Source organism: Bos indicus x Bos taurus, chromosome 19, assembly GCF_003369695.1.
Source record: "Bos indicus x Bos taurus breed Angus x Brahman F1 hybrid chromosome 19, Bos_hybrid_MaternalHap_v2.0, whole genome shotgun sequence".
In the NCBI taxonomy this organism is placed as follows: domain Eukaryota; kingdom Metazoa; phylum Chordata; class Mammalia; order Artiodactyla; family Bovidae; genus Bos; species Bos indicus x Bos taurus.
The window spans coordinates 29,935,859-29,963,142 of record NC_040094.1 but is presented as its reverse complement, the minus strand read 5'-3'; the positions used below and the strand labels follow the sequence as shown (position 1 = coordinate 29,963,142).

Genomic DNA, 27,284 nt, shown 5'->3' with positions numbered 1-27,284 from the left:
TAAAATTTTGCAAACACTACTGTACCTGAGAGCATCTCCTGCCCAGGTGATGGGGGAGCTTGGAAGGCATAGACATTATCTCCTTCTGCAATAGTATTCAGGTCCTCTTCATCAAAGAAAGACCGCTGGAGTCCACTGGGATACAGTTCAACCAAGATCACCTGGAATGAAAAGGATCATTTTCCCTTTTGTTTCTCAAAGGGAACTTAACAAAGAAGCAGTCTAAAAATGAACCAATTGCCTGAAACCTCTCTTTTACATTTTCCTTCCAAGTGGTTACTTATTTTTAGTAATAAAACACTAGGTGCTACAGTCAGACTAACACAGACTTGGATCTCAACTGCAACAACAGAATATCAAAGTGCCAAAGGAAGAGTGGGGAGAAGAAAATTGAAAAGCTAAAGTTTTATACCCAGCTAAACTATCCTGACAGAATGCGCCTAAAATGAAGCCTACTTCAGATAAACAAAAATTGAGAGTGTTTCCCACTAACCGATCTCCACTTAAAAAACTTCTAAATAGTACTGACAACTTTTCTCACATTGTACCATACATGGAAAATATTTTTATGGAACACTGAGGTGAGCAGAAAAGGCTGGTTTTGTAGTGGAGCAGATGGGTGACTACTGCTGTGAGGGTCCTGGCTGCCCCCAGATCCAACTCTGTCCCCTGAAGGGTGGAAAGAATCAACAACTGAGCACACAGACATACATTTTTTCCTCCAATGGAGATCTTTATTAAAATAGTGAGAAAAGTCAGAAGAACTGATTGGGTAGAAGCAGGAAGGAGCCCACTGGGGTGATAGAAAGGTTCTGTTATCATGGTGGTTACACAGATGTACATGTAAAAAGTCAACAAGTTATAACTTTAAGATGGACACTTTCTTATATCCCTTCCCTTCTGTAATGAAAAGGTTAAAAATATTCCTTAATTAGAAAAAAAAAAATCTCATGAGGTCACCAAGTCACCAATTTTACACCAATGGAAGTATAAAATTTCCATTTTACAGTTAAAGAAACAGAGGATCAGAACTTCCCTGGAGGTCCAGTGGTTAAGGCTCTGTGCTCCCAATACAGGAGGCATGGGTATGAGCCCTGGTCAGGAACTAAGATCCCACATGCTGCACAATGTGGCAAAAAAAAAAAAAACTAAAGAAAGAAATAGGGGACTGATTACTTAGTCTAAGGTCCGAAAACTAGAAAGGGACTGAATCACAATTAGAACCCCATTTTGAGCCCTTCCCTTGTTGCTTTTCACCACCATCCCTTCTATCCTGTCCTTTCATGAGGGACCCTATTATGGGTCTGTCCACCAAAGTCACAGTGAATCCAAACTCTTTACCAAGACACTTAAAAAAAAAAAAAGTGGAGCACACCCATCCCACTGTCCCCAAATCGCCTCTCTCATGTACTCATCCCAAGTTCCTCTTCAGTCTCCTGATTTATATGCTCAGGAGTGAAAACACAGAATAGTGGCTCAGGTTCTGAAATCACCGCCTGCATTCAAATCCTGGCCCAGGCACTGACCTTGTGTCACACTTGCCCAGTGCTCACTGGTACAATGAGCATAACTGTAATATCTGCCTCACAGGATGATGGTGGGGAGTAAATTAGCCATAAAGTTCACAGAGTGGTGCTCAGCACTTAATCAGCACTACTGAGAGTCAGCTATTGTTGAAAGGATGATGATCGCCATCATCATCACCTTTTTGGAAGACAAAGGTGATTTCCCCTCCGGGTTATTCTGTGAAAAAGCAGGGAGCGGTCTAGGCCCAGTCATCACAGACACCAGGGACTATTAATCAAACAGTATCTCATGAATCACACTGGAGTCACTGAGAGCCAAAAATTAGCCTAAATAGCCCAGAGGGCTGGTGCAGTTAGCATCCCTCATCCTATGCCCAGGTCCCCCATCACACCTCCTCTGGAGAGACGCCGCCTTCCTCTGCAACCATCTTCCTCAGGGCTGCCACTGTGCTCAGGATTGGCACGGCAAGGCCAATGCGCAGGAACCGCTGGCTCTTGGAGGGGAAGACCAAGGTGACACTCAAGAATCTGGAAAATAGGAAGGAGGCCACATCCTTAAAGGACGGACATGGGCTGTCACCAACATCACTGACACTAGACCAGGTTTAGCACTTGGGCAAATCTTTGCTTCCTGGTCGGGTCATTGCCTTTTAAGTACGTTGTCACCAGGTGGCAGCAGAGAGCCAATTCCCCAAGGCTCTCAGTAGCATGTACTTTTCCAGCGACTTAAAAGTAAAAGATATTTGATCAAGAATCACAGCACAGGTCTTCCTCAACTTACAGTGGGATTACGTCATTGTAACTTAAAGTATCTTAAGTCAAAAATGCATTTAATACCCCTAACCTATCAAATACCATAGCTTAGCCCTCCCCACCTTAAACATTCTCAGAACACTTACATTTGCCCACAGTTGGGCAAAATCATCTAACATAGAGCCTCCGTGATAATAAAGCTTTGAATTGCCCCTGTAATTTACTGAATGCTGTGCTGAAGGTGAAAAACAGAGCGGTTTTAAGTATATGGTTGTTTACCCTTATGATCACCCAGCTGGACTGGGAGCTGTGGTGCTGCCCTGCCCAGAGAGGACCATACCTCACATTGCCTGGCTGGGAAAAGATCAAAATTCAAATTGCAAAGTACGGTTCCTACTGAATGCGCATCACTTTCATACCATTGTACAATCAAAATATTGTACGTCGAACCATCGTTAAGTCAGGGACCATCTGTTCCGACCTATGGTCTCAAGATTCTATTTGCTAAGTAGATAATCTAAAGCAAAAAGAAACTTTGAAGTCTGAAAAGTAGAGCAGTCAAGTCTCTCCCTCCAGGACAACTCAACACTACTGACAAGGCTCCCCTTTTCCTCCTGAAGTTCTTTCTCCCTTGTGATGGAGTACAGCCCTTTTGCTCCCCAACTTCTCTGGACTCTCTCTAGTTCCACTGTCTACTACACCCAGCAGCACACCAGGGCTTACCCCTCCAACTCCTGTGTCTCCTGCTCTCTACTACAGTAACAATCTAATCCATGTGAATAATTAGCAGAGCTGAGACTTGAACCCAGGCAGTCTGGCCCCAGAGTCAGTGGTCCTAACCATTGTGCTATGCTGCTTCTGGCCAGGAATCACAGCTGATATCTATCAGTAGCCATCATATGATGATAGGATAAGTCAGTTATTAATATATTTATGGCACTGACAATCAGCAGAACAGGAGTTCAAAGCAGGAAGCGAGATTCAGTTGCCAGGAAAGGATATATAAAGCCATCAGTCTTCACCGCATCCTAAAGATGGAGGATATCAACAGGCAGAAGGCAAGAGAAAAGATTTTGCAAAGCGGGGGAACCCAGGGAAGAAAGGCCCCATATAGGAATTCACTAAGCTTCCATGTGGTTGGCAGTGGCCTTAACAGTCCCTGCCAAGACCTAGGCTTCTGGGATGCCTGTGCTACGTGCTTCCTCTTTTTGCAGAGCCAAACTTCATCATGTCTCCTACCTAATCCTGCCTCCTCTTTTCTTTTTTTCTCGTATCTCCCAACAACCCCTTTCCATTTCCTTTGCCCCTTAAATAAACCTTTTCCTACACCTTCCCCAAGAGGAAAAAGGATTTAGAAATAAAGCTGGGGAAAGCAGAGGATGACAAGTTTTCTCTGGTTCACCTCTGTCTGTTTGAGTGGTACCAGCTGGCCCATGCCAGCTTCTAAATGGGCCAAAGATGGAAGCCGGGCAATGGGGCTGATAAACAAAAGCATGTTTATAATCCCATCTTCAGCCAAAGAAGGAACTCAGTAACCTTTCACGTTAATCATCCCATTAGGTCATTGGATGTCCCCAAGAAGCAAGGCTTGGCTGAGAAGCAAAAGAGAACTTTGTAGCTGCAGGGTCCAGAGATTCCAAAAGATGGACATCAAGTTCACCAGCATGATGCTCACGTACCTCGTCTGGCGCAGAGGGATGGGCAGGGACACGCACAGGAAAGGGTCGAAGGTGTTGCTCTGTTTCAGGCAGTGGGGACAGGTCAAGGAAGATCTGTGAGGGTGGAGGATACACATTAAAGTCGAATCGCCACTTGAACAGTTGGGCAGTTCCTCAAAGAGTTAGAGCCACCATTGCAATTCCTCTGCTAGGGCCATACCACAAAGAATTGAAGACAGGTATTCAGATCTTTGTGCACAAAGGTTCAGACAATGTTATTCACAATAGCCAAAGGGTGGATACAACTCATGTGTCCATCAATGGATAAATGGGTAAACAGAATGTGTTATAGACACACAATGGATTATTATTCAGTCCTGAGGTCCTCACACTTGCTATATAAATGAACCTTGATAACATCATGTGAGTAAAAGAAGCCAGACACCAAAGGCTACATAATTTATGATTCCATGTATATGAAATACCAGAGTGAGTAAAGCCACAGGAAGAGAATGCAGATTGGTGGTTGCCAGGTGATGAGAGGAGGAAAACCTGGGGAGTGGCTGCTTCATGAGTACCAGGTCTTCTTTTGGGGGTGATGAAAATGGTTACGAACTAGAAAAAAAATAGGTGGTTGCACAACATAGTGGGTGTACATGCTGCTGAACTACAACTTTAAAATGCTTAATTTTATGTTATGTGGCTCTCAACTCAATTTCTTAAAAAGGAAAAAGTTTAATCATATGTATGGGGATTTCCCTGGTGGTACAAAGGCTAAGACTCTGCTCCCAGTGCAGGAGGGTGGGCCTATGTTCAATCTCTGGTCAGGGAACTATATGCCACGTGCTGCAACTAAGACCCAGCACAGCCAAACAAATAAATAAATCTTAAAAAAAGAAAAGATAGACCAGAGAACAGACTGGAGTATTTAATGTTCAATCACTCTCTGCCTTTGGTGAATTTTCCTTTGGGAAAACCATGGCAATGCTGTAGTAAAAAGGATGCACCAGGCATAGAGCGCCAGCCAGCAGGGGGACCTGATGTTTGTGGGGACTCCTCTGCCACCCTGTTTCTCTCCCTCCCTCCTCCCAACCTCACCCATCACATACTGTGCCATAACACAGACCTGAAAGATGTACTTTGTCATTGGGAACTTTCCAAACCCGTTTCACATTTAAGCAGACCAATGAGACGGAATGTTTTTCTTTGACTTACTCATTTTTAAAAAATCTACTAAAACTAAGCAAGGCCGAGTTTTTCTTGCAGATGCACCCTAGTCAACCGATCCAGGGACACGACCTTTAGATGGAGCCGTGAATCTCTGGCCCGGAGCAAGAGATGCATAGTTTGGCAAAAACATAGAATGACCTAATTTTGTATTTAAAGAATAAAGAAAGCATATTGTTTTCATAAAAAACCAGAGAGAGGACGTGAGAGGCACCTGTTCCTCAAAGGATGAGAAGAGGATGATGAGTATAACCAACAGATCAGGGGGAGAGGGTAGCATCACTTTCACAGAAAACTCCAGCAGTTACGAGGCTCCAGCTACACCTCAGATGTGGCCTGGAGGGGTCCTTTCGTCCTTGCCATCCCCTCCAGTTCATCACAGTCCTATCCTACTGTCTCCCAGGCACTCACAGGAGAAAGGACAGAAAATCACCCCAACGTCCTTCACTCTTCACTCGCCCATTTTCCCCAAGCTATTCATCCTCTCTGTCCAGTTGCTTCTGTTCCAAAACTAGCCTCTCATCTGCCGCTGGAACTCAGAACTGCTGTCTGCTCTCCATGGGTTACAAATGCCCCGAAACGACACTGCTCGTTTCACACCCTGGCCTCTCGCTGCCACTGAATATCCATCTGACACCTCCCACCCAGCCAGCTTCACCTGCTCGCTGGCTGGTGAGACGGATGTTCACACTGGCAATGGTAATTAAGACAATGCACAAGCAAGATGTCACCTCTCCAAATCTGCGATCTGAAAAACGCTTCTAAAACATACTCTGCCTAAAAGGGAATGCCACCTGTAATGGGAACCAGATTAGGATTTCTGTGAACAAAAGCTATGAATGCCATGGAGAGAGGAACACACACACACACACACACACTGCCTCCTCTAGCCAAAACTCCAACATAGCAACAATCCTTGACTATTAAACTTGCAGATGTTTTCAAGCCATGATAATAATTGTATAGAATAACCAATTATTTGCCCTCCAGTCCAGTGGTCCTGGACCTTTTTGGCACCAGGGACCAATTTTGTGGAAGACAATTTTTCCAAGGGGGAGGGATGGTTTGGGAATGACTCAAGAGCACTACACTCACTGTACACTTTATTTCTATTCTTATTACATCAGCTCCATCTCAGATCATCAGGGATTAGATCCCGGAGGTTGGGGGACCCCTGCTCTAGCCTACAACCTTCAGCACCCTAATACTATTCTCCCTTCCCTCCTCCAGCCACAGGCAAAACCTCAGCTCCCTAAAAAAGGGACAGCAAGGGGAGATATAGGGAGAATCTCAGTGAGCAGGGGGCCTCTGCACTAACCCAGAATAGCACTTCCGGCTTTTGGTTTCACAAAGAAGACTGATACCAGAGGGCATCCTCCCCAGGAAAGGAGACTGAAGAGGGTCCAGATCAGCAAGGACCACACCCTGGGATTCCAGCCTGGAACTGGCACCCACTATGGCTGCAGAAAACCACTGCTCAGACCTCAAAAGCCCTAACCTAGATGGATGTCCCTAATGATATTTTTTTCCTTTACTCTGGACCAGAAGGCAGAAAGCAGCTATTTTTAGCTGTCACCAATCTCTTTTTTTTAGCATGAATATCTCGCTTCTTACTCACCCTTCTACAGCAATCAACCCAAAGGGTGCTTACAGTCCTTAGTATCAGCCTAAATGTCACTTCTTCAGGAATCTGTCCCTGACTCACCTTTTACCTTGTGACACTGTGATTTATAATAAGAAATATATATTTATGTTGAAAAGCATGTATATTCCTGGCACAGAGCTCCTAAAACCCTTGGAATTTCCTAAGTGATGAGAGCAGAAATAAAGGCAAAATGAGCATTTTTTGCTATTCATAAAAAACCCCGTACAACCACACCTGAATTTATGCTAAAACCATAGGATGGGGCTGGTTGTCAGAGGAACCCAGCACAGGACGAGGACTTTCAGCTCCACGTGCTAGCTCCACACTAGCACTCAGCTAGGCTAAGATCCCACATGCTGCGGGGGCGTGGCCAAAAAGAAAAGAAAAAAAAAAGAAAGTAATGTAGAGGGAAACAAGAGATTTTTTTCCTCTTTCACACTCATAACATGCACTTCAACACTCCCCCAATTTTTCCTTCAAAGCACCTGCCAGTTATACAACTATGTAAAAACCCAGGAGTCGCCCTAGATGTTCACAGTTCCCTTGGTCCCTCCCCCTCTTACTCTTAAACCCACTGACAAGTCCTGGTGACTCTACATCCCCAACTGTTCCCCATCTACCCACCCTGCTCCCTCCATCTCCATCACTACCTGTCTCCATCATTCCCAGTGCTGCCTCCCTTCATCACCAAAACAACTCATTTCTTTCTTTCTTTGTTTTTTTGGCCGCAGGCCACGGCAGGTAAGATCAAATCCCCTATCAGGGATCGAACTCATGCCAAGTACAGTGGAAGCTCAGATTCTTAACCACTGGACAGCCAGGGAAGTCCCAACTAGCCAATTTCTTAAATGGATAATTAGACCACATGCTGCCTTAAACTTTGAAGTGGTCTCCTATGGCCCTTAGGCTACATACAACCCATGCTACCAGATTGCCCGTCCAACTCTCCAGCCTCGCCTCTCCCCACCCTTCACTACTTGGCAGTTCTCTGTTCCCTGAACTTGCATCATCTCCACCCCAGACCCTTTGCTGCTTTTTCTGCCTGGAATATCCTGTCCCCAAGTATCTGAATGGCCAGCTTCTTGTCACTCAGCTCGCAGTTCGAATGTCCCCCCTGAAAATAAGCCTCACCTGATCATCTTATCTAAGGTCGGCTGCCTCCCCAACCTCCCAAGTTATCATTTCACTCATTGTTATCACAGATTGTTGCATATTATGTGTGTATTAAGTCCCTTCCCAGGTGGCGCTAGTGGTAAAGAACCCGCCTGCCAATGCAGGACACGTAAGAGATGTGGGTTTGATCCCTGGGTTGGGAAGATCCCCTGGAGAAGGGCATGGCAACCCACTTCAGTATTCTTGCCTGAAGAATCCCATGGACAGAGAAGCCTGGCCAGCTACAGTCCAAGGATCACACGGAGTTGGACCCAACTGAAGTGACTTGGCAGGCACATATGTGTACTATCTAACACCTCCCCCAATACATGCTTTCAAACTGTGATGCTAGAGAAGACTCTTGAGAGTCCCTTGGACTGCAAGGAGATCAAACCAGTCAATCCTAAAGGAAATCAACCCTGAATATTCACTGGAAGGACTGATACTGAAGCTGAAGCTCCAATATTTTGGCCACCTGTTGCAAAGAGCTGACTCTTTAGAAAAGACCTTGATGCTGGGAAAGACTGAGGGCAGGAGAAGGGGATGACAGAGGACAAGATGGTTAGGTAGCATCACTGACTCAATGGACATGAATTTGAGCAAACTCCAGGAGAGAATGGAGGACAGAGGAACCCGGGGTGCTACAGTCCATGTGGGTCGCAAAGAGTTGGACATGACTTAGCATCTGAACAACAACAAACCCCCAATAGAATGTTAGTTAATAAGAACAGTGGCTGGGGTGTGTTCACAGCTCAAGTCTCAGTACCTAGAAGGGGGCCTGGCAGAGTCTATGTAAGTTTATATTTTTTATATCCTTCATTATGCTGGGAAATCTAGAACTCCAAATAATGTGTTAAACTCAGCTCTCTGGTAATAAAGAACAAATCAGAAAGATCTCACCCACTTCTCAGCAATGGCCTGGGGAGATCCTAGGCCTTCACATTCATGTTTTATAGAACCATCTTCACCAATACTCCTCCTTCAAGCAGGATGGGAGGCCCAGGAGCCAGCAAGAAAGGAAAGAAATACTGAAAGTTGGAAACAACAGGAGTAAGTGCTTAACTGTGATTAATAATGGGGGAGACAAGGGAGCTTATGGTTTCTGTTGTTTTACAATCTCAGGGTAAACCTGGCAATGTGAGGCTGGTTACCAGCATACAAGTTTGCTGAAGCCTTAGGCAACACATTTTAAACATACCCTATTCTTACCTGTATTGTGCTTGGAAGTGGCTTTGCACAAAGCTTTGGCCCATAGAAAGCGGAGCCGATGGCGACAGAAGGTTCTCAGAGGTCTTCCTGGCTTCAGGTTGAAGCTGCAAAGAAATGAGGGGAGGAAACAAAATTAGCCATGCCTCCCATCACTTCACTGCATCCAGACCAACGAGACTCCACCGCCTCCTGGGTCCACAGCATCCCTTTCTGGGACTAGACCTGCAGAACCAGGCTTTCCATGTTGCTTACCATAATCTACTGCTCCTTCAATCCCTGGACCTCCCCAATTCCCTGAGAGAGTGACAGAGAAAGGAAAGAGACAGAGGTAATGTGTGTTGTGTGTGTGTGTGTGTGTTGAAAGAGCATGACCCTTGGTGAACACTCACACATACTACCCCAGCTCCAACCATTACCTCTGGATTAACAAACCCATTCTTTACCCCCATGCTTCTAGGAACCCTGTGTCTAAATGTTTCCTGTACATTTCACTTGGATGGGCTGTCATCACTTCAAACACACCCACACCAAATCTGACCATCTCCCGCCTCCTAAACCATTCCTGAACATATTTTCCAGCGAGCCAGTCTTCACGTGAACATCGTCTTTCTCAGACAAAACAGGTTTGCATCTCAGAATAATGAATGTGTCAGCCTCCTCCCACCGTACTCTGTCCTACTATATTCTTCTCTGAATTCCCTTACGTATGAGTGTCCCATTGCAGCTATAATAAATGTAATAAAGTAGTGGCTTGAAACAATAGAAATGTGTCCTCTTGTAGATTTCAAGACCAGACATCCAAAATCAGGGACTTCCCTGGTGGTCCAATGGCTAAGACTCTGAGCTCCCGATGCAGGACACCTGGGTTCGATCCCTGGTCAGGGAACTAGACCCCATATACCACAACTAAAAGATTCCACATGCTGCAAGATCTGGTGCAGCCAAATAAATAAACCGATATTTAAAAAATAAAAAGGAGGGAGGGACTTAATCAAGACACCTTGTGTGACACCCTGTGTGCACAGCTCATAACTGAGCAGCCAATGGGGCAGGGGAGGAGACAGAGGAAGGGGTTCAGTTCAGTCACTCAGTCGTGTCCGACTCTTTGCGACCCCATGAGTCGCAGCATGCCAGGCCTCCCAGTCCATCATCAACTCCCGGAGTTCACCCAGACTCACGTCCATCGAGTCAGTGATGCCATCCAGCCATCTCATCCTCTGTCATCCCCTTCTCCTCCTGCCCCCAATCCCTCCCAGCATCACAGTCTTTTTCCAATGTGTCAACTCTTCGCATGAGGTAGCCAAAGTACTGGAGTTTCAGCTTCAGCATCATTCCTTTCAAAGAACACCCAGGGCTGATCTTCTTCAGAATGGACTGGTTGGATCTCCTTGCAGTCCAAGGGACTCTCAAGAGTCTTCTCCAACACCACAGTTCAAAAGCAGCAATTCTTCAGTGCTCAGCTTTCTTCACAGTCCAACTCTCACATCCATACATGACCACTGGAAAAACCATAGTCTTGACTAGACGGACCTTTGTTGGCAAAGTAACGTCTCTGCTTTTCAATATGCTATCTAGGTTGGTCATAACTTTCCTTCCAAGGAGTAAGCGTCTTTTAATTTCATGGCTGCAGTCACCATCTGCAGTGATTTTGGAGCCCCAAAAATAAAGTCTGACACTGTTTCCACTGTTTCCCCATCTATTTCCCATGAAGTGATGGGAAAGAGGAAGGGGTACATAGGGTCAACTCCAAGCTTCCGATCTGGTGCCTGGAGAACCCCTGATCCATTAACAGAAGTGTGTGTATGTGCTCAGGGGTGTCTGATTCTTTGTGACCCCATGGACTCTAACCTGCCAGGCTCCTCTGTCCATGGGATTTCCCAGGCAAGAATACTGGAGTGGGCTGCCATTTCCTTCTCCAGGGGATCTTCCCAATCCAGGGATTGAACCCTTGTCTCCTGCATTGGCAGGCAGATTTTTCACCACTGAGCCACCAGGGAAGCCCATTAACAGAAGAGGGAATGGCAACAGGAGAAAGGGGAAGTTGAGGGAGGGGAGAGCAAGCCAAGTTCCAGGCAGAGACACCAAAGGACAAGGGAATGAAGGGCTCGGAGGAGAGAGAGAGAGACCATGGATGCAGAGCAGACGTGGGCATTTGGGGCTGCCCAGGACGGTCTTCTTTTCACTGAGAGTAGCCCTCACTTTGGGAATGCTGAATTCAGTCTGGGGGGAGGGGGCAAGGCTCTTTCATCAGGAATCCTTTCCTCCCTCACCAAAGAGACTGGTACGTGATCCAAGCAGGATGGATGAGATGTCCCTGCTCTTCAAGTCAATCACAGGCAGACTGACCTACAGGCCGCAAACTGCGACTCTGGCAGAAGTGTCCAGGCCAGAGGATTGAGCCATTCCTGCCACTGACACCCTCCCCACACCCAGAGCTGTCTGGCTCAAGACGGTTCCAAGCCTAGTCTTCAGCATTCATTTCCATTCTTCACACCTGCCCTTTGCCTTCCAACTAATTCCTTTGTTGTTTGAGTTGGCTGATTGGCTGCCGTTCCTCACAACCAAAGACCTCACAATGACCCAGGCTGCTTCTCCATCAGGATGATAGGGCAGTGGGACTTCCCTGACAGTCCGGTGGGTAAGACCTTCCAATACAGGAGGTTTGGATTCAATCCCTGGTTGGGGAGCTAAGATCCCACATGCCTCAGGGCCAAAATAACTAAAACAGAAGCAATTCTTTGAAAATGGTCCACATTAAAAAAAAAAAGAAAATCTAAAAAAGATGATAAGGCAGCATGCGTTGGGAGCGGCTGCATACAGGACCGTCCAAGGAGGGGTATGTAAAGAGAAAATTCCAAACGAGGCTGGGGTGAGAGGCAATGGAGGGTCACTCACAAAGCATGGTGTATCAGGCAGGTCGGACCAGGCTGGGGCTACCCTGCTAGCCGAGTGATCCTGACTATCTCCCTGAGCCTTGTTCCACACCTAAAAGGAAGAGGAGTATTACGTCAGCTCAGGGAGTCATCATTTAAATAAAAAGAGATGAGGGTATCCTGCCTGGCACATAGTAGGTGCTTAATAGATGTTAGGTTCCTGGTCCTCTCCCCAGCCTCAGTCCCTTTCTTAATCCTGCAAGAGTGGCATTTTCTGTAAGATAAACTGCCCAAAATATTGCTGGTGTCACACTGTCCACAGGATAGTAAAAAGATGCCCTATTCACCAGATGAAAACATTTGTTACATTAACAGAAAAGAAAGTGGTCCTCATGTTTCCTGTTCTAGTTTCAAATAAATTGAGCTACATGGCTTTCATATGTTTGAAACAGAAATAGCCTCAGAAAGAAAAATTGTTCAGAGGTACACAGGGGCAGTCTCTTTCCTTCTTGGAAAGCGAAAATAAAGTTTGTGCCAAATAGTCCAACAGCTCTGCTCTTCTACCTTCAAGCATTCACAGCCAGCCCTCTGCAGGCAGCCCGATTTTCTGAGAGCAAGTTTCAGGAGGAGCTTTGACTCCATCCAGACACAGAAAAAGATCTTTCCTGGTCTCAATCAGGTCAGATGAAGAGCAGGGCAAGCTCCTCTCTCCGGCCAACAGCCAGCTGTGGTCTTGCTGGGTCGTGGGTGCCTTCTTGACACCCTTGGCCATTAAAGGAAGAGAAAGCAGCCGGCGTGACTGAGAATCATGAGTGAGGGGCAGAAACCAGGCAGAGCTGTTGGTGGGTCAGCCAGTTAGGGCCCCGTCAGCTGTATAGGAGTCTGGATTCTGTTGTAAATGCAACAGGAAGCTGCTGAGGAAATTAAAGCAGGAGGGTGATGCAATCTTATTTCCTTTCTGAAAAGATCCCTCTGGCTGCAGCATGAAGAACACACAGTAGCGGGGCACACTGGAAAATGGAAAACCAGTTAGGGCTGCTTTCATGAGGGTCTTGAAATCGTAACACATTATTGACTTAAACTCACTGTCATCTTAAAGACAGGTTTGAGGTGGTGTGCTGTGGTTGGGACCAAGGCTCCAGAGCAGAGTTCTCCATGAGGGGGATGCTTTTGCCTCTCCTCCAGGGGACATGTGGCTGTGTCTGGAGACAGTTTTGGTGATCAATCACAATTAGGGGTGCCACCGGCAGCTGCTAGGTAAAGAAATGCTGCAAACGGTACAACGTACAGGACAAACCCCACTCCCCTAGAATCACCTGGTCTTCCGTCAAAAGTGCTGAGGCTAAGAAGCCCTGCTCTAAGAGTCGAATTTTCTAGCTTTGCATCCTGGCTCTCCTACTGGCTTGCTGTGTGACTTGGGCCAAGTTACTTAACCTCTCTGGGCTCTCCCCCACCTCTATGGGATGCTTTTCCTGCCACCAAAGGATGAAAGAGAAGGATTGAAAGGTAACTGGGAAGGCTGTTTATTCCTCTAACTTGCCAGGTAGGAAGTGCTGCCTGGCACAGGCAGGGAGTGGGGAGGAGCAGGGGAAAAATGGAACAAGAAGCCTTTTCTTTTTTGGCCACATGGCTTGCAGAATCTTAGTTCCCTGACCAGGGATCGAGCCCATGCCCCCTGCAGTGGAAGCACAAAGTCTAAACCATTTGACTGCCAGGGAAGCCCCAGGATGGTTCTTTTTAAAAGAAGAAAACAGGCTTTCAAGCTAGATTCCCCTTGGACTTGAATCCTGACTCTGTCACTTCTTCAGCTGTGCTGCTTCAGGAAGGTTACACAGCCTGTCTGATTCTTGGTTTACCCATATGCCAAATGGGGATAATAACTCTTGAAACACTCCACAAATGACAGTAGCTATTCATACTGTGTATAACACTCCAAGATGCACTCTGAAAAGTACAGAACAGGCTACAATCACTATCTTCCCCATCCCATGCATTTGGCAACCTGCTGTCTCAGACATAAGAACTCTTTCTGCAGCTCTGTCAAGCTCTTTACCTTCTACATTATACTGTGGTTTAAAAGAGTTTATTCAAGACATGTATGGTGGTGCTCTCCTTAAAGCTGCAACTTGTCATTTTAAAAGAAAAAGAAACAGAGACAACTGGCTGTGCAGACAAGTTAAAGGAAAAAGGTGACTCGGCTTCTTGAGCCACTTTATTTTTGAATAAACATTTTATGTATTTAAGGAGTGCAACATGACGATTTGATACACACCAAGGTAGTGGCGGTGATGGAATTCCAGTTGAGCTCTTTCAAATCCTGAAAGATGATGCTGTGAAAGTGCTGCTCTCAATATGCCAGCAAATTTGGAAAACTCAGCAGTGGCCACAGGACTGGAAAAGGTCAGTTTTCACTCCAATCCCAAAGAAAGGCAATGCCAAAGAATGCTCAAACTACCGCATAATTGCACTCATCTCACATGCTAGTAAAGTAATGTTCAAAATTCTCCAAGCCAGGCTTTAGCAATACATGAACTGTGAACTTCCAGATGTTCAAGCTGGTTTTCGAAAAGGCAGAGGAACCAGAGATTAAATTGCCAACATCTGCTGGATCATGGAAAAAGCAAGAGAGTTCCAGAAAGACATCTATTTCTGCTTTATTGACTATGCCAAAGCCTTTGACTCTGTGGATCACAATAAACGGTGGAAAATTCTGAAAGAGATGGGAATACCAGACCACCTGACCTGCCTCTTGAGAAACCTGTGTGCAGGTCAGGAAGCAACAGTTAGAACTGGACATGGAACAACAGACTGGTTCCAAATAGGAAAAGGAGTACGTCAAGGCTGTATATTGTTTAACGTCTATGCAGAGTACATCATGAGAAACACAGGGCTGGAAGAAGCACAAGCTGGAATCAAGATTGCCGGGAGAAATATCAATAACCTCAGATATGCAGATGACACCACCCTTTGGCAGAAAGTGAAGAGGAACTAAAAAGCCTCTTGATGAAAGTGAAAGAGGAGAGTGAAAAGGTTGGCTTAAAGCTCAACATTCAGAAAACAAAGATCATGGCATCTGGTCCCATCACTTCATGGGAAATAGATGGGGAAACAGTGGAAACAGTGTCAGACTTTATTTTTCTGGGCTCCAAAATCACTGCAGATGGTGACTGCAGCCATAAAATTAAAAGATGCTTACTCCTTGGAAGGAAAGTTATGACCAATCTAAATAGCATATTGAAAAGCAGAGACATTACTTTGCCAACAAAGGTCCGTCTAGTCAAAGCTATGGTTTTTCCAGTGGTCATGTATGGATGTGAGAGTTGGACTGTGAAGAAAGCTGAGCGCCGAAGAATTGATGCTTTTGAAGTGTGGTGTTGGAGAAGACTCTTGAGAGTCCCTTGGACTGCAAGGAGATCCAACCAGTCCATTCTGAAGAAGATCAGCCCTGGGTGTTCTTTGGAAGGAATGATGCTGAAGCTGAAACTCCAGTACTTTGGCCACCTCATGCAAAGAGTTGACTCATTGGAAAAGACTGTGATGCTGGGAGGGATTGGGGGCAGGAGGAGAAGGGGACGACAGAGGATGAGATGGCTGGATGGCATCACCGACTCGATGGGTGTAAGTCTGAGTGAACTCCGGGAGTTGGTGATGGACAGGGAGGCCTGGTGTGCTGCGATTCATGGGGTTGCAAAGAGTCGGACACGACTGAGTAACTGAACCGAACTGAACTGAAGGTGGTTAAATAATTACTTCAGTCAAACCAATAAACATATCCATCTCTTCACATAATTCCCTTCTTGTGTGTGTGGTGAGAGGACCTAACATCTACTCCTAGCAGATTTCCAGCACTCAATATGGTATTATTAATTACAGTCACCATGCTGCATGCTAGGTATCTAGATTCATTCACCCTACAAAACTGACTGCCATTCAGTCTCTCCCTCATTTATCTACTCATTTTAATAAGTATAATTTATTTACAATGTTGTGTTAATTTCTACGTACAGCAAAATGACTCAGTTATATATATATATATATACACATTCTTTATTGTATTCTTTTCCCTCATGGTTTATCACAGGATACTGAACATAGTTTCTTGTGTTACACACTAGGACCTTGTTGTTTATCCTTCTGCTAATCCCAAACTCCCAATCCATCCTTCCCGCACCCCCGCCTCGGCAACCACCAGCCGTTCTCTGTGTCTGGGAGTCTGTTTCCGTTTCATGGATGGATCCATTTGTGTAACATTTTAGCATCCAATCTTTATTACCCACAATAATAGTCTCCAAGCAGGCAGTGTAAAGATGGGAGAGTAACAGGTGAAAGAGCGAAACACTTCCGAAGGGCTTTTTAATCGATTCGCAAGAGGGATGGGAAAAAATGGTCCAGACGTAAAACAAACAAACAAAACAAGCAAAGCAGTTCTTGTAGCTGGTTCTTGATGTGGACCAGTTTTGAGACACATCAAAAGTAATGTGCGACTGATTCATTACCAAAGCTTGTAAAACATTTTTTAAATTACAATGGATTATTCATGGACATTGTTTTGATAACTTTGCTCACTCGTGGTATAATAAATTTACTCACTTTTCCTTTCTTAAGTGAGAGATAAAAGGACAGAAACCAATATTGATCTTTATTTAGCAAAGCCCATAGAGAGTATAACTGGTGTATCAACCGACTGTGGCTATTACAAATGATCGTAGGGCTTTCTTACTCCCAAAGGTTTGAGGTTTCATCCAAATCTGGGAATGCTGAGGGCACACGTGAAAAGATCACCCATCCTGTGTCTTGAGAAAAATGATTGGGAATCACTTGCTCTGCAGGATAAGTAACTGAGAAAGCAGAGCTAAAATGGTAGCATTTGAAAATAATAAGCAACACCACCGATGGCCTTACAGGACCATTCTAAGGCATAGGATACTGACGAAAAGGAAAAATTTTTTTTTTCGAACTTTAAACCAAACAGAAACCATATTCACCGAATCACTGGGATTAGAGAGAATGAGGAACGGTGATGGGAGGAAACATCTGGTCTAAAACAAACGGGGCAAAGAGGAAGGCGCAGGGAATGGTACTGTGTGAGCAGCAGCCAGAATACACAAAAATCTACGGAGCTGAATTTCAAGATTTAGTTTTGAGGAGTTGAGTAAATGTTCAAGGCAAAAAACTAAAATTGAACACAATGTGTTTTCTGAGGGTGACTGACCTTGTCAGAACCCGGCCCTCGGGAGGAGCCCTCCAAGTCCTCGTGCACGCGATCCAACAACCAGAGCAGGAACTCCAGGGCATCGTGCTGGGCATTGCCTTGGAACTGAGCGCCATACTTGGAGACTGCGTTCTGAAGGAACAGAGAAAAACCAGAGGGGCAATGCGGCCTTTCCAACAGCCAAATACATACATCTCCACTCTTCGGAAGGTTCTTTTCCATATAGGTCATTATAGGGTATTGAGTAGAGTTCCCTGTCCTATACATTTCTGCTCTGTATACAGATTCATTTGTATAACTTTTTAGATTCCACATATAAGTGATATCATATGGTATTTGTCTTTGTATTTCAAGAAGCCCGCTCAGTTGTGTCCAGCTCTTTGCAACCCATGGACTGTAGCCCGCCAGGCTCTCTTTCCATGGAATTCTCCAGGCAAGAATCCTGGAATGGGTTGCCATTCCCTTCTCCAGCGGGTCTTCCCGACTTGGGGATGGAACCCGGGTCTCCTACATTGCAGGCAGATTCTTTACCATCTGAGCCACCAAGGAAGCTCACTAACACATAAGTAATATTGTATAGTATTTTCTTCGTCTGACTTATTTTACTAAGCATAATATTCTCCAGGTCCATCCCTGTTGCTGAAAATGGCAGTATTTCATTCTTTTGTTTTTTTGGCTGAGCAATATTCCGTTGTCTGTTTCTATTACATCTCTTTTATTTACTTATTTTATCACGCCGGTCTTCACTGGGACATGTGGGGTCTTAGTTGGAGCATATGCGATCTAGTTCCCTGACCAGGGATCAAACCTGGGCCACCTGCACTGAGGGTGGGGAATCTTAGCCACTGGACCACCATGGAAGTCCCCATATCTTCTTAATCCAATTGTCTGTTAATGGGCACTTAGTTTACTGCCATGTCTTAGCTATTGTAAATAGTGCTGCTGTGAACAAACAGGTGAGTGTATCTTTTCAAACTAGTGTTTTCATTTTTTTCCTGGAAATATACCCAGGACTGGGATTGCTGGATCATGTGGTAGAATGTTTTAATACACATGATTATCTCTCTTCCCTGAAGCTCTGGCCCTTGTAGTGCTGGGGCCCATGCTCCCCTGCCCCCATTAGTCTATTTCTGCGCTCTCTCTGCTCATCCCACAGGTAGACAGCTTCCGGCCCTGCTCTCTCAGCAGTGGTTTCCTTCGTTCCCAATTAACTCTCCTCTTTGAGAATGACCACATGACCCAGTGAAGTGGAATTCCTTAAATACCAGGCCTGTGGTTCCTTCACTGCCTCTTCCTAAAATGAATGGAATTTGAGAAGTCTGAACTTCTTCTGTGGTTAGATCACAGTGTGAGCCAATCCTTCATCCATCCCTTTAATAAATAGGTGTTTGTTGAGTGCCTACCACAGGCCAGGCACTAGTTTAGGGACGAGACTTCCTGCCCTCTCGGCACTCATATTCCCACGCCCTTCACTTTGCCCCGTTAAAGGATATGGCAACTTTGTCATTTTCTGGGTAAAGGCAGGTTCCAGCTTTTAAAAAATTTTATTTCAAAGGGTAATATATGCACCCACCTTTTTACATAAAGAATTCAAAATATAAAAAGAACAGTAATGAAAAGTCTTCCCTTGCCTGGGTGCCCCTCCCCAAAAGGAAGAAGACACTGAATATTTTCTTACTTAAGCATCCTTCCAGGGTCTTCTTTGTGCAACATGAGCATTTGAGTGTAAGCAACCCCCCTTGTCTGTGTACAGGGCACATCTTGTATATGTTCCCTGCAGGTCTGTCCTCTGCTCATGCCCACCCAAGGGAGCAATGTGAGCAAAGCTGTGGACCCAGCTGGTCTCACCACGTCCAATCAAATCAAAGGTGTGCCGTGTGCTCAGTCGCGTCCAGCTCCTTGCAGCCCCATGGACTGTAGCCCGCCAGGCTCCGCTGTCCATGGGATTTCCCAGGCAATAGCGGAATGGTTTGCAATATCCTTCTCCAGAGGATCTTCCCGACCCAGGGATTGAACCCACATCTCTTGTATCACCGGCACTGGCAGGCAAATTTTTTACCACTGAGCCACCTGGAAGCCCTAATGAAAGGGCCTGGGCTTTTTTTCTTTTAAATCTTCCTTTGGGATTTAAAGGCAACTTTAGGATGAGCTGAAGCGAAATTCAAGATTTGATTAACTGAAATGCTGGTTCTGAGTTTTTATTATTTGAAGCACACTACCTTGGGTACATTGGAGGGTCTAGATTTCTCTGCACTTTGACCCCCCCTCCCACATACACACACAAGCAGGGCTGCCCAATAAGCAAATAAAAAGAAGCATGAATAAGTGATAAACAATGTGTAATGTTTGTGGTAGAAGTATTCATATGCCCCAGGCAATAATGGGGATACATTTTGACTAACAAGTTATTGTTAATCTGAAATTCAAATGGAGCCGGGCATCATGTATTTTGCTGGCAACACTACCCCCCAGTCACCCTCAAACCTGTATCCTTAGCACCAACATTCCCTTCTGGGGGAGCAGCCACCACCCCCCAGCTGGAAATCTCTAAAATCAGCTCTTTGTTTTAATGTCAGAGTCCTCTTTCAGGGTCCCTCTCACACCCACATCAGTCAAGAGTTCTGATTCTGGCTTCCTGACTGCGCCTTCCAGAGTCCCATTCCCACTGTTGAGTCCTAATTCCTGTCTACCCAGATGACAATACCCATCTAGAAGGAAGTCGGGCCCCCAGAGGCTCCCCCTGCCCACCCACTGCCAAGACAGTGGACAGACCCTTCTTCCCACAAGCCTGCTGGTAAGGTCAGGCCCCCACCCCAAACCCTTCCTAACTGCATTAAAGCTATATCCTAACATGGGAGGGATGAATGGCAATATTTGGTATTTCTACCCTGCAATATGGCATAGCTCTTACCCATATGTGTGTTTCTCCTTCTCATCACTGATAATTTACAACATGTTTAAGCAGTATTCCTAGTTATTTCATATTTCTGGTTTTTAGGAATGAAATTTCATTTTTATGTTTCTAAAAGGGTCTTGCTTTTGACTATCTAGTACCTGACCCTATTAATGACAGTGATAATTCTAAAACATGGATTCCCCAAACCATTCAGTAGTTTCCCTTCCAGGAAAAAAAAAAAAAATTGAATTTTTTTTTTATCCTGTTTCCATTTCATGTCTTACTGTTTTGTCCAGAACTTCCAAAACATACAAGTGATGAAGGTATCCTTGTTTTTTAAAAAAGCAATGCCTCTGGTATATCACTTGAGGCATACTGCATTTCTAAAATTGTTGGTCTAAAATTGATCCTCAAACACATAAGCTAAGATAAATTCCAGATGGCTGAAATCCTTAAATAGCCATAGAAAAATCAGAAGTACATAACACAGAATGTTTATCGAAAGGTATGAAACAAATAAATCTAAAACTTTCTGTAGGTAGAAGGATTGAGTCTGGAGGAAATATTTTCAGCAAGTATGACAAGAGTTAAAGAATTTAAAGAAACAAGAAAAAAGAGCATTATGACCAAGGCAGAATGTTCAGACAAACCACATGAGCAGACAATTCCAGGAGCAGTCTTATAACCACTCATAGTGAAAAAGCGTAGAAAGATCCAACACTCGGCTCCAAACAAACAAATGTTAAAACCAAGATGCTATTTCTATTTGTTCAACATATTAATGAGAGAATATTTAATACTCAGGAAAACATGTATTGCTGGGGTATCTACAACTTGATATCATTTTTGGAAATTTGTCAATGCGGGCACTCAAAATAATCAAGCCCAATAAAGTTGATCTAAAAACTAAAAAGCAATAAACACTTAAAATTGGGAAGATGATTTATATAGATATCAAAACTCATCAGATGGTACTTAAAATTTTTACTCAGCCCTGAGAAGAAATTCTGCCATTTGCAGCAGCATGGATGGACATGAGGACATGACGTGAGTGAAATAAAAAGACAGAGAAGAACAGTGTATAACACCTTTTATAGTGGGATCCAAAAATATCAAAATTGAAAAGCAGTATATAGTGGTTATGAGGGGCTGAGGGTAGACGGAAGGGAGAGGTGTTGAAGGTACGTACTTATAACACTAGGTATTTAAGTTCTGGAGACTAGTACATGGTACAAGCAGACATCAGGTATGGTGGGTTCAGTTCCAGACCACCATAATAAAGCAAATATTTCAATAAAGCACATCACGTGAAATTTTTGGTTTCTCGGTGCATATAAAAGTGATATTTACACTCTTCTGTGGTCTCTTAATAGTACAATATTATAACGTACAATAATATGTCTAAAAAACAACATATGGACCTTAATTTTCTTAAACATTTATCGCTAAAAAATGCTAACCATCATCTGAGCCTTCAGCGAGTCTTCATCTGCTGCTGGTGAAAAGTCTGACCTTGATGTTGATGGCTGCTGAAGCCTAGGATGGCTGCGGGAATTTCTTAAAATAAGACAACAGTGACTGACATCTACGCTTGGATTGACTTTTCCTTTCACTTGAACCCTTAGAGGTCACTGCAGGGTTACTCATTGGCCTAATTTCAATGTTGTGTGTCTCAGGGAAGAGGGAGGCCCGGGGAGAGAGAGATGGGCGGAATAGACAGCTGGTGGAGCGGTCAGAACACACACATTTATTAAGTTCATCTTATATGGGTGCAATTCACAGCACCCCCAAAACAATGACAATAATGACATCAAAGATCACTGATCACAGATCATCATAACAAATATGGTAAAAATGAAACAGTTGGAAATACTGTGAAAATTACCAAAATGCGACACAGAGACACAAAGTGAGCAAACACTGCTGGAAAAAGAACACTGACAGACTTGCCCTACACAGGGTTGCCACAGACCTTCAGTTTGTAAAGAACACAGTCTCTGCAAAGTACAATACAATGAAATGTACCTATACAGTGATTATAGACAACAAAACTGTATTATAAATACTAAAGTCACTAGAGACTAAACCTTAAATGTTCCCAGAACTAGAAGAAATACAATTACATGATGAGATGGAGGTATTAATCTATTAATGCTACTACTGGCAATCATACAGTAATACAAACGTACCAGATCAATATATTATCAATATATACCCTACACAGGGTTGTATCTCACATATAACTCAATTTTTAAAAATGGGTGCATTTCATTGTACATAATGTATACCTTTAAAAGTTGATTTAAAAAGCAAGAAACAAAAAAAAGAACAAAACAGTCATCTTTGCTTTGACCATGTCATTTCACTCAAGAAATTAAGCGTATGGAAATGATCAGAGCTGAGGACAATGATTTAAATATAAGAATTTTCAATGCAGCATGATAGTTGGAAAATTGTACAGTATAAAAATGTCTCCCCACAGATGTACAGAACAGTCTTTTGGACTCTGTGGGAGAGGGAGAGGGTGGGATGATTTGGGAGAATGGCACTGAAACATGTATAATCTCATATATGAAACGAATCGCCAGTCCAGATTCGATGCATGATACAGGATGCTTGGGGCTGATGCACTGGGATGACCCAGAGGGATGGTACCGGGAGGGCGGTGGGAGGGCGGTTCAGGATGGGGAACACGTGTACACCTGTGGCGGATTCATGTTGATGTATGGCAAAACCAGTACAATATTGTAAAGTAATTAGCCTCAAATTAAAATAAATAAATTTATATTAAAAAAAAGTCTCCCTAGCAATTGGATCATTTAGTGAAATAGCATACAATCATTATTAATAAAAACTGTTTCATAGAACATTTTAATGACCAGGAGAAAGTCTCAAGTTAATACTTACATGAAAACAGCAGGATACAAAACTAGAATTTCCAATTGTTTGTACATGATTTGAAACACATCAACACACTAATGATGGTTATCTCTAGAAGGAGGAATTCCGGATCTTTTTTTTTTTTTTTTTAACACATTTTAGTATTTTTCATTTTTTTTTAGTTATACATATTTAATTACATCATCAAGAAATCAAAGTATTTTGGAACAGGATTTTTTTAATGTATTTATTCATAAAACAGTGGTCCTACTGTCAGTAGGAGGCTGGGTGACTCAGGGCCCGAGGAGGGGGACCCCCACAAACCCATCCCATTTGTGTGCCTGGGCTGGGGTCACACACTCCAGCATGCTGGCTTCTCAACTTCCTCTCTTCCTCAGTTCAAAGCTAATAATCCCTCTTAAAGACCAAACTCCTTCATACAACCTTCTGTGGCTTGTCCCCAATGAATTCTCCAGCTCCTCCCCCGAGCCACATAGGCTTTCATGGACAGAGGAGCCTGGCTGGCTACAGTCCATGGGGTAGCCAGACATGACTTACTGACAAAACCACCACCACCAATTCATTTTACCAAGCACTTATCCTGTCCAGCCCCACTCCACTCGGTGACTGGCAGTTTCAGTCTCCCGGACTACAATGCATTTTTCCCCCCACCCTCCTTTGTCCTTAGTTGACCCTTCATTCCTCAAAACTCAACTCAAAGCTTCACACTCCTGGGAAGTCTCCCTGCCCCGCCTCCTCACCCCACCTCCCCGGAACAATCAAATCCTTCTAGCATAATTGCCTGGTGTCTCAGATTGTAAAGAATCCACCAGGTTTGATCCCTGGAAGGGAGGATCCCCTGGAGAAGGAAATGGCTACCCACTCCAGTGTCCTTGCCTGCAGAATTCCGTGGATAGAGGAGCCTGGCAGGCTACAGTCCATGGGGTCGCAAAGAGTAGACTACCACTGAGCAACTCACACTTTCACATAACAGAATTGCCAGAGAACATCTTCATTTTGTAGTTCTTGTCACCAGTTCTAATCATGGGCCAGTGGGATTACTTCACTCATCTCCGTCTCTCCTGCTGGACCGTAAGCTCCCAGGATTTGCATTCATCCCCCACCGCGTGTTCCATGCTCTTAGTATAGTGTCTGGACACAATATTTGTTGAATGAATGAATGTTTCCTCATCTGGAAAATCAGAGAAGCCCACCTAGATTTCAATCCACAAGGTTTAAAAGCCCCTGTTCTAGACTCCTCCACTGTCTCCAAGGCTGTCTGCCTGAAAAGTCCCAAGAAAATTTGGACCATATCACCTTTATTAACAAATTAACAGTTTGATTATCGTTCAATTCCCCCAAGACTCACAAGGAGTTTCTTAGCTCTACGGATTTGAGGCAGAAGAGACATAGGAAATCCTGGTGAGTCACAGATTACTAATTCAGAAGACTTTTCAATTACTCCTGCCTCTCCATGGCTGCAGTAACTGGATGAGCATGCAAAGACCAAGAGAAAAGGTACACAGAGCTTACCTCCCTCCTTCCTCTTGGTCTCTGCAGGTGAGGAGGTATTAATATAATTAACTCATTTTATCATCACAACATCCCCGTAATAAGGTACGTACTGCTAGAGTCCCATTTTACAGATGAGGAAAGCTGAGGCACTACTGAACTTTTAGTAACTTGCTCAAGGTCACAGAGGTGGTATCCTTCACCACCATAGGACACTGCCTCTCATGTTTAAAAAGTGAATGCTACCAAAAGAGCTATTACTGACACCCATTTGACTCCCTGACGCCTGCAGAACAGTGCTTCCCTAGTGAAAGGAGAGAGGAAGGTGAGGGTTGGCATCCTTGTGGGTCACATGTCAAGGATTGTTTTCTCCGGCTGAAACTCAAGAGTGGTGATGCTTGTGGAATGAACACTGACAAGTTCCTCCTCCCCCAAGAACAACAATCCCTAGTCTTCAGGGAGCTTCAGCTCTCTGCCCAGAACTGTGGGTTTTGTTTTGTTTATTGTTGTTGCTGTTGTTTTAGCAGGAAGCCAGCCATGTGCCTCAATTTTCAGGACTCTTTCATCCAACTGGGACCCCAAACAAACGCTGGGTTTTTATCCTGGACAAAGTGATACACAGAACTTCCAAAGTCTCTTGACCCTGCAGCATCCCCAGTAAGGAGATGACCCCAGGGAAAAAGGATACAAACCCATGCTAATGCATCGTAGGGGATTTGATTCACACTAAACAAAAGGATGCCATCTCTGATGTAGCAGATCCACTCTGTTTCCCTGGCACTCAGTGCAGTACCTGGCGCACAGGTTCTCAGCTTGCCTTGGGCTTAGACTGAAATCCAAACTCCTTACCACTGCCTCTGAAACCTTACATGATCTGGTCAACTTCATCTCCACCTCACTCTACTCTCCTGGGCAACAGCCACCCTGGTTTTCTTTGATGCCTCCAACTCTCAGCTCCTTCAGGCCTCTGGTCTTGATACTTGCTGTTCCCTGGATTATGCCTAGATCTTTGCCTGGCTGCGTCCTTCTCGTCATTCACCTCCTTCCTCCCAGGCCCTGGCCTTTAAAGTCTGACTCCCCGCACCGCATTGGAAACCAGACTGGAAATTCCATACTTGGCGTGAGAACCAACCCTCCGAGGCTTCACCTAGCGTTTGCTGAACACAGAAATGTTGTATACACTCAAACCTACCAGCTCCTGGCACTCCCCCTCCTCAAGCGCTGACACACTAGTCAGCTCAAAACAAAAGCGATAATCCCAGGCTGAACTGGTAACTGTCATCTCGAGAAGTCCCCAAGAAGCCCCCTTCCTGATGGAGCACCCACTTGTCCAGAAGGGAAAAGCGAAAGGCCGGAGGGCGGCTGCCGCCGAGCGGCGAGGACTGGAGGCCGCTGGGCGCTGCCTACCTTGAACTCCGCGGAAAGTTGGGGCGTGTATTCGCGAGTCCAGAGCGCGCGCACCAGCGCCGCCAGCTGCTCGGTGACCTCGGCGCGGCCGGGCTCCGCCCGGTAGCGCCTCAGCGCCAGGAACTCGGCCAGCAGGTCGGTGTTGCTCAGACACTGCACCACGGCATTCATGAAACAGGTGTTGCCGTGGTTCTTCAAGCCCTGCGCTCCTGGGGGCCGCGCCCCGTCGCCGGCGGGGAGCTGGGGCTGGGGTCCGGGCGGGCGCTCCTCCCCGGGGCTTCCGGGCGCGGCGGGATCCTTGCCCTCAAAGCCCCCCTCCCCATCGCCATCGCCGTGTCCTGACTGGGGCTGGGGTCGGGGCCGGGGCGGCGAGTCCCCAAGGCGGGAGCGACTGCCCAGCGCCAGCAGGAAGCGGCCGAACAGGCGGCGCAGGGAGCGGCGGCGGCGGGGCCGGGGCGCAGGCGGCTCCTCTTCGGCCGCGGCCCCCGCGCTTGGGTCCATGGCTCCTGCCAGCGCCCCTCCCGGAACCAAGCCTCCAACCCCCGGGGGTCCCAGGGGGACAAGCCGCCGGCAGGCCCTTCCAGGCTCGGAAAGGTGCCCAGGCGCCGGCTACCTGCGGGCCAGGTGTGCCGGGACCGGGCGGAGGCGGAGCTAAGGGCGGGGCTGCCCCGCCCCGCGCGGGAATCCGGCTGCAGAGACCGCCCCGGGCAGCGCCCCACCGCCCCGACCCGCCTCCGGGTCCCGCCCCCGCCGCTCGGACCCGGAATCAAAGCACTGAGGCTTGGCTTTCAGCTTTCCTCCCCTTTCCTTATCTCTCCTAAACCTACCGACCCAAATTTAACCTCTGCTCTTAGTCCTCTCCCAGCCTTCAAGCTGTGAAAATAATAGAGGAATGATAAATATGAACGCCTGGTAAACTGCAAAGCCCTGGCTCTTGCTAAGTTTCTTGGAATGACGTCCAGGCGAAGGTGAAGCCTTCCCAAAGGGTAGCCGCGGGCGTAGCGAGACGCGCACAGGGAGCGGCGACGGGGTGGGGAGCGCTTTGGCACCGTTGGTTCCTCCGCAGGTTCAGGTGTGTGCGGACAAGTAGCACCATCTCCTTCCAGCCCGTCTGCCCCGCTGGGGAGGCAGAGTCTTTGCGGGACCCGCCATCCTGAGACCAGAACTGGGAGGCGTGTGTAGAAACACCCGGGGTGGCTGTGGTTTAGACCAGGTTAGAGTTTATCAAAACTTGCAAGCGAGACCTTATCATCCTCAGTTTAGCTTGGTGGACAAACTGGCTCAGAGAGGTTAACGCCATGGGCTGAGGCCATAGACCCATAAACAGGGAAACC

General features: G+C 45.7%; 1 protein-coding gene across 5 annotated transcripts in view; it reads right to left on the bottom strand.

Annotated features, from left to right (window-relative positions):
- The window catches only part of USP43 (ubiquitin specific peptidase 43), a 51,584-nt gene extending 25,008 nt beyond the window's left edge, over positions 1-26,576 (bottom strand). For 3 of the 5 annotated variants that reach the window (XM_027517564.1, XM_027517565.1, XM_027517568.1), the window contains exons 1-7: positions 25,951-26,576; positions 17,256-17,387; positions 12,066-12,155; positions 9,171-9,274; positions 3,959-4,051; positions 1,919-2,054; positions 26-161 (exon numbers count right to left, since the gene is read on the bottom strand). In XM_027517564.1, coding sequence (XP_027373365.1) covers positions 26-161; positions 1,919-2,054; positions 3,959-4,051; positions 9,171-9,274; positions 12,066-12,155; positions 17,256-17,387; positions 25,951-26,451 — 1,192 coding nt within the window. In that variant the 5' untranslated portion in view covers positions 26,452-26,576. The remainder of the gene's footprint in view (positions 1-25; positions 162-1,918; positions 2,055-3,958; positions 4,052-9,170; positions 9,275-12,065; positions 12,156-17,255; positions 17,388-25,950) is intronic. The other 2 variants (XM_027517566.1, XM_027517567.1) reach the window with 1 other exon arrangement.
- Positions 26,577-27,284: the final 708 nt, after the last annotated feature.